Below are 15,950 nucleotides of genomic sequence, written 5' to 3' on the forward strand. Positions count from 1 at the left end.
GGAGAGTGATCATAGCGCCGAGGCCCACATGTGTGGGTGCCGGGGGAAGACGGGTTTTGGGGGGCAGGAGCTGAAGCAGAATCCTAGGCGAGGTGGTGAGAAGAGCCCCTGAGCTCCCAGTACCTGGGGTGTCCAGCCCGGAGGTGTGCAGGGCAGTGGGGCTGCACTCCCCAGCTCTACCCTGCACTTTGAGGACAGGGGAGGGGCTGTGGGACCGAGGCACATCTCAGTGGGAATGAGAGGTGGGTGCCTAGTCGCCAGGCAGCACTGCCCTTGGGGCCCAGGCTGAGCCCTCTCCCTCCATAGGCTCTGGCAGAGGCCGAACGCTGGCATCCCTCGCGAGGGTCACCCATACCCCCCACAGGTATGTGCACAAACTCCAGGCCCCTCGTCCCCAGTGCGCAGGGCGAGGGACAATTACATCTCAGCGGTCAGTCTCCTGCTGACCCCTGACATCCCTCAGTGGAGCAGGGTGACCTCCAGGAGGAAGACCTGGTCATCATGGCCTCCTTGGCCAAATCCTGCCCCCGCTCACCCTCCTGGATTCCAGGGTCGGATGCTCCAGGCTGGCTCCCAGGGCCAAGCCTGGGCCCCGCAGTATGGCTGCCTTCCCCAGGTCCCTGGCCGGGACAGGTCTCCCTGGGGCTGTGGAACGCTGCCTGGCCCCACCTGCGCTCCCTCCGCTCACCCATGAATGCAGCCAGGCACCCCTTTTGGAAGGGCTTGCTGGCAGCAAATGACAGGGAGGATGGGGTCACCAAGTTAGCAAGATCCTAAACTGGATGAGGAAGGAGCTCCACACGGCTGCCTGATCTGTCACCTGCACGTTAGCCCGAGGAGAGCTGTCCCAGAGCGAGGTGGGGAAGGGGTGGGCTGTTCTTTTGTAAAAAGCAGATGAAGCAACTTGTACCGTCACTAGAGTCCATAACACACAGACTGTGGGATGAATTCTAATGTCATTCTAAATCTGCTTCTAGAAAAACGGCTATCTTTTAACATTCATCTCTTGTTGGCAAAGAAGCGTCTCAAACCCCTTTTCACTGTAGCTGCCAGGAAGTTGTCGGGTGCGGGGCCTTAAACACAGTACTGTCCCTTTGACTTGGAAGCTGCCCCGAGTGTCTATCTCAGCTCCAAACTAAGCCCTTTTCTACTTTCATGTAAAACCCTCTTGTGCTCCTTGGACTGCAGAATCCCCCTTCATCTGTGGTCTGAAGCCCCTCGGAAGGTGGGTATGGTCTGTCCTCACCCTGCACCACCCAGAGCCTGGATGCCCTTCCGAGAGCCTGTGTCTGCTTCATCTCTTGGGAGGGGAGCTTGTGGGCCTCACCCCTCTCCCTCCCGCACCCGCAGGGAAGGGACCAGCGACTCAGGCCCTAGCCTCCGAGCCTCCTCACTTGAGTCCTGGGGAATCTGTGCAGACCATGACCACCACCCCCATATCCCAGGTGACCCCAGTGGCCCCTGCTGGTAAGATTCCGTGGTCTTCTGCCTGCTAAGTCCATGCATCCCAACAACGTCCCTGTTGGAGAAACAGAGGCCCCAGGGGGTTAGCCACTTGGCTCAAGATCACATAGCTTGAGGTCAGGGTTGTAGAAGGACCTAGGACCACACCTCCTGAGGCAGCTCATGACTTTTCCCATGGTCCCAAGAGAGGCAGGAAGTGGGGGCACACCAGTCAGGAGGAGGGAGGTTGGGGGCCGAGGGAGGGAGGACACCGTGGGCAGGTGTCCCCTCAGCTGGCTGTGGTGGTACCCACAGTCCAGAGCGTCGCCCCGGAGCCCTTCCCCCCTGCAAGGTGCAGCCCAGGCCAGGTGCCCTGTGAGGTGCTGGGCTGTGTGGAGCAGGGGCAGCTGTGTGATGGGAGGGAGGGCTGTCTGGACGGCTCCGACGAGAGGCACTGGGGTAAGCAGGGGTCCCTCAGGGCACCCTGGACGGTTTGAAGTCATGTGGGTGGCAGTGGCCAGAGGGCTTTAGGTTTGGGGAAGTCTCCGCCCCCTAGTCCTACCTCATCTGGGAAGGAACTGTGGGAGGCTGGGGGTGGCAGAGAGTGAAAAGAAACTGAGTGGGTAAAACAGCCAGGAATGTGTGTGTCTTTGGGGATCGTCAGAGGGGCAGATGGGACCGATCTCAGGTCCTAGCCTGTTTCACAAACCCTGTCTGATCTTTGAGTGGATTCCTCTAACCATCCATTAATCCATCCATCTACCCATCCATACATCCACCCACCCTCCATTCACCCATCCCTCCACCAGCCAGCCTTCCAGCGTTCATTCAGCCACCCCATCCCTCATTCCTCATCCATCCATCCATCCATCCATCCATCCATCCATCCATCCATCGAAAGTAGATTACTATGCTCCAAGCCTAGTCTCTCAATCAGGGAAGGGGCACCCCTGGGAGCACCCATTCAAGAAGAGGGTATCCTAGGGAAGGAACTGTTCTAGACAGTTTGCTCTCTCTCTCTGGACACCCAGAGCCCTTAGCAAGCAGAGAGACTGTGTGAGAGCCTGTGGCGAGCACAGACCCCCGGGGCTCACCCACACAGAGTAGAGAAAAGGCTGCCCGGGGTGTGGGCAGGACCTCTGGTCAACAAGCTGCTCTGCTCTCGGCCTGAGGTTGAAGGGGCTCAGTTTATCTTCGGGTCAGGAATCACTTCGTGGCTCTCTTCCCCCGACCTCGCGGGCAGCGAGCCCTGTGCCCTTCACGGTGCCCACCACGGCCCTGCCCGGGCTGCCTGCCTCGCGAGCCCTCTGCTCCCCGAGCCAGCTGAGCTGCGGTAGTGGGGAGTGCCTGCCGGCTGGGCGGCGCTGTGACCCCGCGGCCCGACTGCCAGGACGGCTCTGATGAGCACAGCTGTGGTGCGTGCCTGGCCAGGGGACACCTCCGATGGCCCCGCTCCCGCGTGAGCCCTCTCTGAGTGCCGCCTCTCCGTCCCCCTGCAGCGGACTGTGGGCTGACGCCCTGGTCTGGCTGGAGCCTCTGCAGCCGCACCTGTGGGCCGGGCCACGCCTTCCAGCGCCGGGACCTGCTGTGGCCCCCCCTGCCTGGGGGCAACTGCCCATCTGACAGGCTCCGCAGCCCGCCCTGCTTCGTGCAGGCCTGGCCAGGTAACCGGCACCCAGGCCTCCTCAGGACCCCCGGGTGGGAACACCTACCATGGGCTCCCATCCAAGACCCACACCAGGGGGATGCCCTTGCTCTTCTGGGGACCACAGGGTCCAGGCTCCTCTCTGGGACTCTAGGAGACCGCCCCCTTCTGATGTCCAAGCCTTGTGCATCCAGAAGGCTAATCGGGAAGCCTGACCCTGGCCCTTTTCCCTTTTGCTGCCTGAGTGGTTCTGGACGGGTCCCTAACCTCGGGTGTGGGACTAGAGCAGCAGAGCGGGTCCCACTTCAGAGTGAGGGTGTTAATATGCTGTGCCCAAGACCTGTAGCCCTTCTGTCCTGTAGATGCGAGGGAGTAGTCCCCACCTTGCCTCTGCATTGCAGAGAGGGGCTTCCTGCACCACCCCCGGCCTCCTAACCTGGTTTCTGTCTGCTGCCACCAGGAGGCGCCCTGCTCCAGGAGTCCCACTGTCCCAGCCCTTTCCGAGGGACCAGAGCCTTTATCCTGGGAGGCACCTAGAGCTCTTTGCTCAGGTCCACCCACCTAGGGGAGGTTTCCTGGGACAGGACTGGAAGCTCACCCGTCACCACGGGAGTCCCCGCGGTGCTGCCCTAGGCCACGTAGCTGGCCACTGGTCCAGGCTCCTCTCTGCTCTGCTGCCTTGCTCTCTCCGGCACAGTCTGCGTGTCTTTGGGCTGGTCTGGTCCACCTCCATTCTTTCTTCCCTCACAGTGGCTGGGGCGTGGGCTGTGTGGGGGGCCTGGGGGCCCTGCAGCGTCTCCTGTGGCAGTGGCCATCGGAGTCGCCACAGGAGCTGTGTGGACCCCCCGCCCAAGAATGGTGGTGCTCCCTGCCCCGGGGCCTCCCACGAGGGGGCACCGTGTGCCCTGCAGCCCTGCACAGGGGGCACAGGTAAGGGAGCTGGGCTGGGCGGAGGCATCCAAGGGTGGAGCCCTGCAGGGGTGGGGCTGTTGGGGAAGGTCACCGGGCCTCCTGTACCCACCCCACCTAGTGTCCATCTCCCACCAGACTGCGGGCCGGGCCGTGTGCATATTAGTGCTGAGCTGTGCCGGAAGGGGCTGGTGCCCCCGTGTCCGCCCTCCTGCTTGGATCCTGAGGCCAACAGAAGCTGCAGCGGGCACTGTCTGGAGGGTGAGGCACACCCAGCAAGCAAGAGGGCGGCGGGCAGAGCCCTCGGGGGGAGTGTGGGGTGCTCGCCGGCCCTCAGTCCCCAGCCTCCCCTCCCCACTGCCCCCTACTTGGGGCTGAGGGCCCTCCTGCCTACACCCCAGGATGCCGCTGCCCCCCTGGGCTCCTCCTCCATGATGCTCACTGCCTGCCCCTCTCTGAGTGCCCTTGCCTCGTGAGTGAAGAGCTGAAGCAGCCGGGGGTGCCCTTCCTCCTGGACAACTGCAGCCGCTGGTGAGGGTGTCTGCTCTGGTGGGGGGGACCTGGGTCAGGGGACCAGCCAGTCCTGACCTCTTCTGCCTCCCCCTCCCCCGCAGCATGTGTGAGAAGGGGGCCCTGCTGTGCGAACCAGGGGGCTGCCCCGTGCCCTGTGGCTGGTCAGCCTGGTCCTCCTGGGGTCCCTGTGACCGCTCCTGTGGCTCTGGAGTGAGGGCCAGGTTCAGGTGTGCAGGATGGAGCCATTGGCGGGGGGTGGGGAGGGGAAGGTGTGCAGGATGGAGCCATGGGGGGGAGGGGAAGGCGTATGGGAGGAGGAAGGGACGGAGGTGGTGGAGGGAGGGTGGTTGGAGGGTGGTTGGAGGATAGGTGAACAGGAAGACGGCTGAAAGCAGGGAGAGGGGCGGGGATGCTCAGGCTCCCTCTCCCTCCAGATCCCCTTCCAGCCCTCCGGCTGCTTCTGGGGGCGCCCCGTGTGAAGGCGACAGTCAGGAGCTGCAGGCCTGCCACGTGGAGTGCGGGACAGGCACATTCAGGAGCCGGGGTGCAGGAGCCTGCTACCCACCCCCGACCCCCATGCCCGCCTCCCTCCTCCCACACAGACAGCCCAGGTGCCATGAGCAGACTGGTCTTGGGGGAACAGGGTGTCTGAGAGCGGGGGTGAAGCTGGTCCTGTTGGCCGAGGGTGAGGCTGGGGTGGACAATCAGAACAGAGACGCCAGACGAAGGAGCCCAGACTGTTTCCCTCTTCCACTGCCTGGGGTCCCCTCAGGAGAGCAGGTGGGTGTGACGGAGGTGAGAATAGGGGTCCCTGGGGTCTGGGCCATGCTCTTCCAGCGGGGGTGAGAAGAAGGGGGCAGTGGAGCTACTGGGGCACTGACAGGTGTCTGATTGACAGGCGTCTGATTGACAGGCGTCTGTGGGGGCTTGGGTTTCCAGCATTGAAGCTGAATGAAGGACAAGTGTTTAGAAGACTCTGGAAGAGTTGAGCTGGGGGGCAATGTGAGGGTGGGTAGGGGACGTGAAGTGCCATCAGGGCCCACAGATGGGGTCCGGCCTGAGCTGGAGCTTGGCTGAGCAGGAGGCCGTTCTTTGAGAGTGAGACCTGGGCCCGGGGGTGGGGGTCCCAGAGGGGCAGAGGCCGAGCCTGAGCCCAGAGACGCACTCCCCATCTTCACGAGTCCTTCCCTGGCCCCCATAGCTTCTCAGACCCGACCCGGCCTCCCAAGCCTCCCGGCTCTGGCAGGACCCCTGTGCGGAAGGCCTGCCCTTTTCCCCTCCAGAGGCGCCGGGCTGGACCCCCCGGGCGCCCTGGTCCTCCTGCTCTCAGAGCTGCCTTACCGTCGGAGGAGGCCCTGGTCGGCGGCGTCGTTCCCGGCTCTGCCCCGGCCCCGGGGGACACGTCCTGCCCAGGAGAGCCCACCCAGGAGGAGCCCTGCAGCCCCCCTGTGTGCCCAGGTACGCCCCCCTTTGCCCCTGGAGTGGCCTGGGCACTAGGATGGAATAAGGAGCAAAGGGGAAGAATGACCCCTTGGGCGGGTTCTAAACACCTGGGGCGGGGAGGGCGCAGGGGGCTAGAGCAGACCTGTTGTCCGGAAGCTTCTCCTCCGCCCCCAGCTAGTGATTAACAGGGTGGGCCTAGCCTGAGGGATGTTTGGGACAGCCCTGGCGGTGTGGATGTGGCTGAAACTGGTTCTGACCCGCGCACCACACAGCCCTGGCCCGCCTGCGCCCCACCCCCTGCCCACACCTTTGCCCGCGTCCATGATGATGGACTTGGCTCTTCCTCACAGTGCCAAGCGCCTGGGGTCTGTGGGCTCCCTGGTCGGCCTGCTCGGTCCCCCCTGTGATGGAGGCATCCAGATACGCGGGCGCAGCTGCTCTGGCGTTACTCCCGGGGACCCCGAGTGCCAGGGGCCTCACAGCCAGACCAGGGATTGCAACACGCAGCCCTGCACAGGTGCCAGTCTCCCCCCACCCCCACCCCTGCCCTTCTCCACTCGGCCATGCCCAGCCAGCCCCTGGGGAGGCAGACCTCTCTTTCACCCCACCTTCCCACATCACTGCCCTCTGGCTCCAGGACAGGCCAGACCCTGAGCTAAGAGGCTGCCGAACGTCCTTGTCTCCCTCCTCTGGCTCCTGTACTCTGGGCACCGGGCACGGGCCGTGGCCCAAGGCTCGGGCTCTTTGCCCCTCCCTGCCCAAGATCTCCTTCCCAGGCACGTGGCTCAGAACCACAGAACCACAGAACCACTCACTGCGGGAATTGCGGAAAGCAGAGCTGGCCCATCTTTAGAAGCCCCTGGCCCCGTCTCCCTCGCTTTCTCCTTTGAGCCCCCTCCTGGCCCAGTGACTGCTTTACTTTCAAGGATATTTGTGTTGGGACGCCTGGGTGGTGCAGTCAGTTAAGTGTCCGACTCTTGGTTTCAGGCCCTGATCTCAGGGTCGTGGGATCGAGCCCCGTGTCAGGCTCCGAGCTTTGCACGGAGTCTGCTTAAGATTCTCTCTCCCTCTTTCTCTGCCCCCCACCCCCTGCAAATAAAAAGAAATCTTAAAAAATAAAAGGATATTTGTGTTCAAGTTAGACAAAGCCATGAATCTTTACTGGCAACCTTCTGGGCACTGGAGCGAACCTGCAAAGGCAGGAGAGTGGGAGGGGGCTTCCTCCGGCTTCGCAGTCCTGCTCGCCAGTCACCTGCATGCAGCCTCCTCTCGCCCCTCCCTCTCCTGGCCCTTTCCTCCCGCCCATGCTGAGACCCGCTCTGTCTTCCCGTCCAGCCCAGTGCCCCGGGGACATGGTGTTCCGCTCAGCAGAGCAGTGCCAGCAGGACGGGGGCCCCTGCCCTCAGCTGTGCCTGGCTCAGGACCCTGGGGTAGAGTGCACCAGCTTCTGCGCCCCTGGCTGTGCCTGCCCCGCCGGCCTCTTCCTGCACAACGCCAGCTGCTGGCCCCGCACTCGGTGCCCCTGCCAGTTGCAGGGGCAGCTCTACGCCCCGGGAGCACGGGCTCGGCTGGACTCCTGCAACAACTGGTAGGCCACCAGCCTCCGGAGAGGGTGGGGGAGGGGCTCGGTGGCCCCAGGGGTGGACAGGCGTGGACACACACCCCAGGGGTCCATTCGCCTCCGTGGTGCCAGGCCTGGGCCCTGGGAATACCAAAGCGAGTGAGGGGCTGCGTGGTCACCGGGCTGGGCGTCCGTGGGGAGACTGAGGCTCAGAGAGGTGCGGTGATTGGTGGACGAAGTAGGGGCCGGTGAGGGTCTTCTAGCCTCCCCTTCCAGTCACCGTCCGCTCCCTTTCCTGGCTGTACTTCCCTACCTGGGATCCACTTGATTTCGGCTCAAACACCTTGATGCTGACGCCGGGTCCTGCCAGCAGGGGGCGCCCTCCCCCTGGTTCTTCCCACATTTTTGTTTTCTTACCTTTCCTTGTCTCCATTCTACATGTTCCTCTTCCTTTTTCTTCCCTATCCCCTGCCCCCCAGCCCCCCCTTCATGCTTCCTTTCCCCCGCCCTCTTTCTCTTTTGCTTTTTCTCTCTCAGATTCTTTTTCCGGAATTTCCACGTATTTGAGTGGGGTTGGGGGGGCTTTAAACCACTGGAGAAAAGTAAAAGGAAAGAAAAGTACACAGTTCTTCTTCCCAAGAGACGCAGGCTAGGGTCTGCTCCTTCTAAATCCCTCCTGCCCCGCCCTGAGGAGCTGTTCAAAGTCCTTTCCAAACTGTAATAAATACGAACAGAATGAAAGTATGTAAAGGTGACTTCTTGACCAGAGTGAGGAAGGAAGGACAGCACGGTGCTGGGGGCGTCAGGGAGCCCAAGAGCGGGGGGACTGGGTGGGAGGGTCCGGATGAGAACCCTCAGTCACCTCATGAAGTTCGAGGGGGACGCGGGGCGACTTGCTTTACTTTCTAGACCCTCCCTCGGGTTTCTCTCCTGTGCGGTGGATGCGGCGGTGCCGGCCGTGTGCCCCTGGGGACAGGTACCCAGAGCTCCACGGGCAGGGCCTGACTATGGCCCCGATGGGTTCTTGGCAGTACCTGTGTCTCCGGTGAGATGGTGTGCACCTCGGAGCCCTGCCCAGGTACCCCCGACGCCCAGGAATCCGCAGTGGTGTGTCCTTAGGGACCATAGAGGATGCTGGCCCCTCCAGGTCAACTCCTGGGGTGTTCATGGTGCCCCGGGGAAGCTGGGGACCAGGGACGACTTGACCTGGCTTCACACCCGCTGTGTCCCTCCCCACCCCCACCCCGCCAGTGGCCTGTGGCTGGAGCCCCTGGACCCCATGGAGTCTCTGCAGCCGCAGCTGTGACATGGGCATTCGGCGGCGCTTCCGGGCAGGCACTGCGCCCCCAGCTGCCTTCGGGGGTGCTGCGTGCCCGGGCCCCAGCATGGAGGCCGAATTCTGCAGCCTGCAGCCCTGTCGGGGTGAGAGCTGGGACCGAGGCCCTCAGAATCCTCCAGAGAGCAGCCAGGAACACCCCCAGTCACTCCCCCCAGACCCCAAGAGAGGTGCAAGGGCCTACCCTAAAAGATGCCAGGAAGTGTCCCCAGAGAGCCCCGAGAGTCATTCCCTAAGAAGGGTCCTCCGTGGAGGCCAGCCGCGCTCCAGGCCGAGAAGGAGTGAGGCCTCCTGCAGTGTTGCAGGTGTGAGAAGGGGTGTGGTGGGTGTGGGAGGTAGGGCCCGCAGTGACCTGTCCGCCACCCCCGGTCCTGGTGGGAAGTGGGGCCCCTGGTCCCCGTGCTCCGTGCCCTGCGGCGGTGGCTAGCGGAACCGCACCCGAGGCGGTGGCCTCAACAGCCCTATGGAGTTCTCGGCCTGCGGGTGGCAGCCCACCTCTCCGCTGCGCCCCGACCCTCAGTAATCATCTTGCCCAACCCAGAGCCTTGTCAACCCCTCCCTGTCACCGCAGGGGCCCCTGTCCCCGAGCTGCCGTGCGGCCCTATGACCCCCCCCCCCCCCCCCCCCGCCACCGGCCACACTAGAGCTGAGGCCTCTCCTGGGTTGGGAGCCCAGGGCAGAGTTGAATGGGCCTGGGCTGGGCTGTCAATTTCTGTGTCCCCAGGGCCCGTGCCTGGCGTGTGTCCCAAGGGCAAGCGGTGGCTGGACTGCGCCCAGGGCCCTGCCTCCTGTGTGGAGCTCAGTGCCCCACAAGGGACAGACCAGACCTGCCACCCCGGCTGTTACTGCCCATCTGGGACGCTCCTGCTGGTGTGTGTCTTCCCTGACCTGACCTCCTTGGGAGGGGCAGAGCCAAGGGCATGGGGCTTCGGAGTTGAGGAAAAAGCACTGAACTCAGGGGTCACGGCTCAGCTCTGCCAACAGTCAGCAGGTGACCCTGCGTGAGTCATATGTGTGCTTCCATGAGCCTCTCCTTTCCCATTTGTGAAATGGTGATCAGTCTAGAAGATCTTTATGATTCATGCCTACTTGAGCGCTCTATTCACTTACGTTATCATTAGTTATTTATTGAGCACCTTGGCTGCTCAGTCTTAGGGGGGCTACGCCATGGGGAAAAAGTAGATTCTGCCCTCGAGGAGCCTCTAGTCTGGGGAGACCAGACCCAGTGCACCTAGAATGAAGATAGAACCATCCTTACACGGGAAGTGAGCTTTGCATATTGTGGAGCTCGGGATGCAGCCTGGCAGGGGCTGGGTCAGTGGCAGCGGGCTTCCCGGAGGAGGTGATCCTGATCGGACTGTCGGAGATTGCAGGGTATGGAGAGCTGAAGGCGGCGTTGCTGTTGGAAGGCAGTGAGACCCAGGCTGGGAAAGGAGGTGGGGGCCGTGGAATCTGGACAGAAGCTTGTGGGTGGTGGGGAGGGCTTACAGAAGGGCCGCTCAAGCCTGGGGTGTGGGCAAGGGCCAGACTCCCGTGGGGTCTGAGTTCAAATCAGACTCTTCTACTAGGAGCTCAGTGACGTTGGGCTGTGTAGTCTTGTGCCTCGCTTTCTTCATTTGTCAAATTGGGGTGATAATGTGCCGAGTCATTGGAGTCTGTAAAAGGCTGACATGCCTCCCAGGGCCTGGCCCACACCTCAGTACACTTGGCTTTGAATCATGTGCTGCTGGATGGCAGTTTTTTTTTTTTTTTTAATTTAAGACAACCAGCAACTTTTGTCCAAACTCCCTGTGTGTATAATTTCATCAGTTCACATGTTCTTGATGAAATGTGGAATTTTGTTTTAAACATCGTTGCTCTGTGAATCGCACATTGCGTGTTTTGTTAGCTGATCCCATGGACACTTGACAGTTCAGTCTCACGTCCAGCAACTGGAGATGGCCTTTTGCCCCTGTAACCGGTGGTGTACATTTCCTTGATGGTGGTGGTGGGAGCAGACGGGCTGTTTGTGGAAAGAGCATGGGTGGCATTGGAGGGGGGGAGCCTGGGAAGGGGTGCTGGGTTCTGACTGTGGGGAGCAGGCCGGGCCAGACCCACCTGGAATCCGGCAGATGACAGAGGGTTTTTGGCTCCAGAACAATGTGTGTGTGCCCTCCCAGGACTGCCCCTGTGCTCATGGGGGGCGCCTTTATCCCCCGGGCAGTGTGTTGCTTCGTCTCTGTGAGAACTGGTGAGGACCCCTACCCACCTTGGCCATGACCTGTGAGCACCTCGCTGTCCCCCCCTTAGCGCCAGGGGATGTCGGCCTCCAGGGGGCTGTGGAGCTGCCCCTTGCCCCTCAGGCACAGCTGTCCAGCTCCCTGTGGCCCTTGCCCACGCCCTCCCTGCCCATCCTTTCTTTTCCCACCTGTCTTGGTCCGTTGGGTGCCACAGCAGACCCAGGGCATGTCCTCTCACACTTCAGGAGGCTAGAAATCCAAGATCAGAGGGTCAGCGGGGTGGTTCCTGCTGAGGCCTGTGGGGCAGAATCTGCTCCAGGCCCTTCTCTTCTGTGGTTGCTAGTGATCCTTGGTGTTCCCTGGCTGGTGGCTGCAACCCTGCACGCCGCCTCCGTGGGCTGCCTTCTCCCTGTGGCCCCCTCTTCACTTCGTCCCCCTCTGTGCACGTCTGTGCTGAATCCGGATGTCCCCTTTGTAGAAGGACACCGGTCACGTTGGACCAGGGCCACCCTAGCACCCTCACTGTAACTCGGATCACCTCTGCAAAGACTTTGTCTCCAAGGTCACATTCTAAATCCTGGGTGTTTGGGCTTCATGGAGGAATTTGCAGGAACACGCTTCAGCCTACGACAGCACCCTGACCTTCTGCTGTTTTCTTCCAGCTCCTGTGTTTCTGGGCTTATCACCCACTGCACCTCCTGGCCCTGTGAGGAGGGTGAGAAGGGGGGCCCCCACGCCCCGACGGTGCCCCCTGTGGGCTCCCTACCAGGGGAGAAAAGCTTGGGCGGAGTAGGGGGAAGGGAGGAGGGGCACTCTACCCAGGCCAGTGCCTCCAGCCTGCGCTCACTCCATCCCCACTCTGCTTTCCCTCCTGTGTACCCCAGGCCAGCCCACGTGGTCACCCTGGACCCGATGGAGCGAGTGCTTCAGCCTCCTGTGGACCTGCCCGACGCCACTGGCGCCGCTTCTGCTCTGGGCCCCCTGCCACGGACCCGTCTGTCCTGGCGCTGCCATCCTCACCAACCTTGCCTACTCCTCTTTGCCCAGGCCCCGACGCTGAGGAGGAGCCCTGCCTCCTGCCAGGGTGTGACCGTGAGTCCCCTGGTGCCCAGGATGGTGCCCTCCATGCTCTGGGGATACCCGCTGCCTTGCACCAGCTGGCCCCCAGCCCTGGCCAACGCCCCTCCCCCTGACAACTGCTTTCTTGGCTGTCATCCCAGGAGCTGGGGACTGGGGGCTGGGGGCCCTGGTCCAGCTGTAGCCGGAGCTGTGGGGGAGGCCTGCGGAGCCGGATGTGAGCCTGTGACCAGCCCCCACCCCAGGGCCTGGGGGATTACTGTGAGGGGCCTCGGGCCCAGGGAGAGGCCTGCCAGGCTCTGCCATGTCCAGGTACCGGCCAGGAACGGGGGACAGTGGGCAAGGAGCACTCTGGAGAGACGGGGCCGGAGTGGGCCCCCCACACAGCTCTCAGCCCTGCCCACCCCCTTCCCCAGTGACCGACTGCACCGCCATTCAGGGGGCAAAGTACAGCCGCTGTGGCCCTGCCTGTCCTCGCTCCTGTGACGACCTCGTGGTGAGTCTGGCTCCCTCAGGACGAATGCCCGCCTGACCTCTGGCCCCGAAGGTCACTTTACAGGAGGGCAGGGTACGGCTTTGGGTCATGACCTCTTCGGGCCTGGGCAGCCTTGCACCGGTGGGGAGTGATGGAGTTAGTGCCCACCAGGCTGGTTCCCCTTTGTTCCAGGGAGAGTCTCTGGAGTGAGCCTCACCGAGCAACCTTGCGTTCATAACATCAGGCCTTTCTGAATTTAAAGATTGTATTACAAAAAGAACGTAAACACCTAGGAAGGGGGAATTATCCCATTAGATCATCTTAAACACCATGAGCATTTCGGTGTGTGGACCCTGAGTCTGAGGGTACGTGTGCATGCGTGTTCGCATCGGTGTGCTGGTGGGTGAGATCACCGAACGCCTGGCCAGCACCATGGAGAGGGACAGAGGCATGAGCGCACAGGGTCCCCGACCACGACCACAACCACGGAGCTTGCAGTGTGGGGAGGAAGCTGACCCGAATCAGGGATGCCCAAGGGATGGTGCCATGAGGCCCCGCGCAGGCGTCTAAGAGGGGTCAGGGAGGTGCCGCACGCACCGGGTGAGCAGGGGGGAGGAAGGGCCGGTGCCTGGCTCCTGGCTTCCCCAGGGGACCCCAGCTCCTTCCCAAATGACCCCATGCCCCAAGCCAGCTTTCTGTTGCCCTGCTCCCTACGTTGCGGGGAGGTCTGGGAGATGCCTTGGTTCCCAGGCACTGACCAGGCCCCCCATGGAACCCGCCACAGGGTTCACATTTGGAGGACACTCCCCTCACCCCCGCAGGGCAGCCCTTCTCAGGCTCTTGTCCCTCCTCCCCACTCCTGCTCTGGGGAAGAGACGAGACAGAAACGGTGTTTGGACATAATGACTATGAACGGGAGCTCAGTGCCTCCCGCCTCTGCACCCCTCCGCCTCCTCCTTCCCTTCATGTTTCCCCCTGGCCCTGCGCGACTCCCCAGAGCACCCCTCCCTGCCCCCTCGGTCCTGTCTTCTGCTGATCCGAGCCCTCCCTTGCTGCCCACCCCCCCAGCACTGCATGTGGCGCTGCCAGCCCGGCTGCTACTGCCCTCCTGGCCAGGTGCTGAGCGCCGACAGGGTCTTCTGCGTGCCGCCCGGCCACTGTGACTGCCTGGACCTGCTGAGCAGGGAGCGGCACCGGCTGGGGGCTCAGCTGCCCAGGCCCGACGGCTGCAACTGCTGGTGAGGCGGGCGCGTGGGCGGCTGGAGGGGCCTGGGTGAGGGCGGGCTGCACCTGAGCTCTCCTGGGTCTCAGCGGATGCAGGTTAGACTCCCACGATCCCCAAGGAGATGCGGGCAGGCACGCTCACCCGTGTCTGATCGGTGGGGAAACCGAGGCAGCCAGCTCTGTGTGTCTGCCCTCTGGGAGACATGGCAGGCTGGGTGTGTGCTCGGAGGGGAAGGAGGGGTAACAGGCACCGTGTTCCTCCTCACTGTCTGGCCCCGGTCAGCAGCAGACTACCTCTGGCCCTTCCCCAGTAGGACACACCAGCCAGCGACCAGCAGAGAGCCCACAGGACGCCTGAGGGGTCCCTGAATAGGACAGAGAGCAGGGTCTGGGTGCTCTGGAGAATGGCCAGAGGGCATCTGAGACCCTGAAGGGAAAGGGGGGCATTGGGGTAAGGGGAAAGGAAGAGGCAGCTTCGGAGGGGTGCGCATGGAGGGCAGGGGAGGGCTGAGCTGCCGCTCTCCTTCCTGTGCCTGCATGCCCCGCCCAGCACCTGCTCGGAGGGGAGGCTGAACTGCACAGACCTGCCTTGCCCAGGTACGTGTGTCCCAGCTCGGGGGGAGGCAAGGAAAACTGGCCAAGGTCACCGAGGGGACTGGGACTGGGGAAGGGACGCCTGCGCCCCAGTGCCCTTCCATCGTCCCCTGCAGTGCCGGGTGGCTGGTGTCCGTGGTCGGAGTGGACAGCGTGCTCCCAGCCTTGCAGGGGTCAGACGAGGACCCGCTCCAGGGCCTCTACCTGCCCCGCTCCTCAGCACGGGGGGACCCCGTGCCCCGGTAAAGCAGGGGAGGCAGGGGCCCAGCATCAGAAGGAGACCTGCCCCAGCCCCCCCGACTGCCCAGGTGAGATGCCCCCACTAGTCTGCTCAAATCTCAATAGGCTGGGCACCTCCCAGGCCTCCTAGGGCAGGTGATTCTGTCTTCCTGGCACAGTGGATGGAGCCTGGAGCCCGTGGGGACTGTGGTCTCCCTGTGACCCGTGCCTGGGGCAGTCCCATCAGAGCCGGGGTGTATCTGGCCCCCCCACCCCTGAAGGAGGCAGGCCCTGCCCTGGGGCCTACAGGCAGAGTCGCCCCTGCCAAGACAATTCCACACAATGCACAGGTGAGGGCTTCTGCAGAGGTCTGGGAGGGTCCCTTAGAAGGCTAGGGAGATGCTACTTCTGACTTTTGACAGCAGTATACATATGCATGTCGCTTCCTTCGTGGGGCAGCCCTTAGATCACTCACCCCGTAATCCTGGGGCAAAGTGGAAGGCAAAGCAGGTGGAGGGCGTGGCAGGAGGGCTTGTCACCTGCATGCTGGCATCCTTCAGGCTGGGCCCCTGCTCAGCATTCACCCTCTCTGCTTCCGTCCCGCCACAGCCTGTGGGGATGGCCAGGGTCTTCTCCCCTGCGGGTGGCCCTGTCCCCGCTCCTGCTAGGACCTGTCTCCTGGGAGTGTGCCAGCCAGGCCCAACGGGCTGCCAGCCTGGCTGTGGGTGCCCCCCACCCCGGCTAGCTGTCCCAGGATGGTCTTTGTGTGCCTCCCGCCCGCTGCCGCTGCCGCTGCCACTACCAGCCTGGAGCCATGGCTCAGTGCTTCCCTTTGCCCTCTCCCAAGGACCCCCGAGCACTGCAATGCCCGCCCGCCTGGCCTCCGCCCATCTGCCCGCAGGACCCAGCCCGGAGCGGCAGGATGGAAATGGGCAACCCGTCCTCTCCGATGCTCCAGGCGTCGTCTCCCGCGGATCCCACGGCATCCCGGGCCTGCTCTGGTTGGGGCTTCCATCTCCCAGGCCCACGATCTGGGGCGCCATGGGGTGAGGGCTGAGAGGGAGGGAGGGAGGTGGAAGGCAGTGGGGTAGGAGGAGGGATTCAGGGTGGGGGGCACCCTGAGCCATCTGGAGTCCCACCCCCACTCATGCCTTCAGGGATTCCTGAAAACCAGAGCCGGTCAGCAGGGCCTGGGCTTGGCTCCTGGGAGAGCCTGGAACCTGGAGAGGTGGTGACTGGGCCCTGTGACAACCGGTGAGCCCAGGGAAGCAGGGGGAGGGGAGTGGGCTGCA

The 15,950-nt window shown here is 63.1% G+C and overlaps 1 protein-coding gene across 1 annotated transcript in view; it reads left to right on the plus strand.

Moving 5' to 3' along the window:
• Nucleotides 1-15,950, plus strand: part of SSPO (SCO-spondin) — a 51,769-nt gene that overhangs the window by 21,081 nt on the left and 14,738 nt on the right. Inside the window, 35 exon segments of the mRNA XM_073898559.1 lie at nucleotides 262-430; nucleotides 1,141-1,467; nucleotides 1,759-1,902; nucleotides 2,687-2,814; nucleotides 2,816-2,858; nucleotides 2,943-3,107; nucleotides 3,839-4,018; nucleotides 4,136-4,258; nucleotides 4,399-4,528; nucleotides 4,612-4,737; nucleotides 4,945-5,036; nucleotides 5,794-5,894; nucleotides 5,896-5,968; nucleotides 6,304-6,350; nucleotides 6,353-6,470; nucleotides 7,289-7,541; nucleotides 8,546-8,592; nucleotides 8,766-8,939; nucleotides 9,222-9,347; nucleotides 9,572-9,720; nucleotides 10,986-11,080; nucleotides 11,732-11,784; nucleotides 11,954-11,994; nucleotides 11,996-12,161; nucleotides 12,290-12,305; nucleotides 12,307-12,458; nucleotides 12,563-12,642; nucleotides 13,690-13,859; nucleotides 14,396-14,442; nucleotides 14,556-14,747; nucleotides 14,838-15,008; nucleotides 15,268-15,340; nucleotides 15,342-15,390; nucleotides 15,392-15,475; nucleotides 15,815-15,912. Coding sequence (XP_073754660.1) covers nucleotides 262-430; nucleotides 1,141-1,467; nucleotides 1,759-1,902; nucleotides 2,687-2,814; nucleotides 2,816-2,858; nucleotides 2,943-3,107; nucleotides 3,839-4,018; nucleotides 4,136-4,258; nucleotides 4,399-4,528; nucleotides 4,612-4,737; nucleotides 4,945-5,036; nucleotides 5,794-5,894; nucleotides 5,896-5,968; nucleotides 6,304-6,350; nucleotides 6,353-6,470; nucleotides 7,289-7,541; nucleotides 8,546-8,592; nucleotides 8,766-8,939; nucleotides 9,222-9,347; nucleotides 9,572-9,720; nucleotides 10,986-11,080; nucleotides 11,732-11,784; nucleotides 11,954-11,994; nucleotides 11,996-12,161; nucleotides 12,290-12,305; nucleotides 12,307-12,458; nucleotides 12,563-12,642; nucleotides 13,690-13,859; nucleotides 14,396-14,442; nucleotides 14,556-14,747; nucleotides 14,838-15,008; nucleotides 15,268-15,340; nucleotides 15,342-15,390; nucleotides 15,392-15,475; nucleotides 15,815-15,912 — 4,202 coding nt within the window.

The sequence above is a fragment of the Callorhinus ursinus genome, unplaced genomic scaffold (genome assembly GCF_003265705.2).
Source record: "Callorhinus ursinus isolate GAN/ISIS: 27379988/994484 unplaced genomic scaffold, GSC_fseal_2.0 scaffold12, whole genome shotgun sequence".
NCBI classification, from domain to species: Eukaryota; Metazoa; Chordata; class Mammalia; order Carnivora; family Otariidae; genus Callorhinus; species Callorhinus ursinus.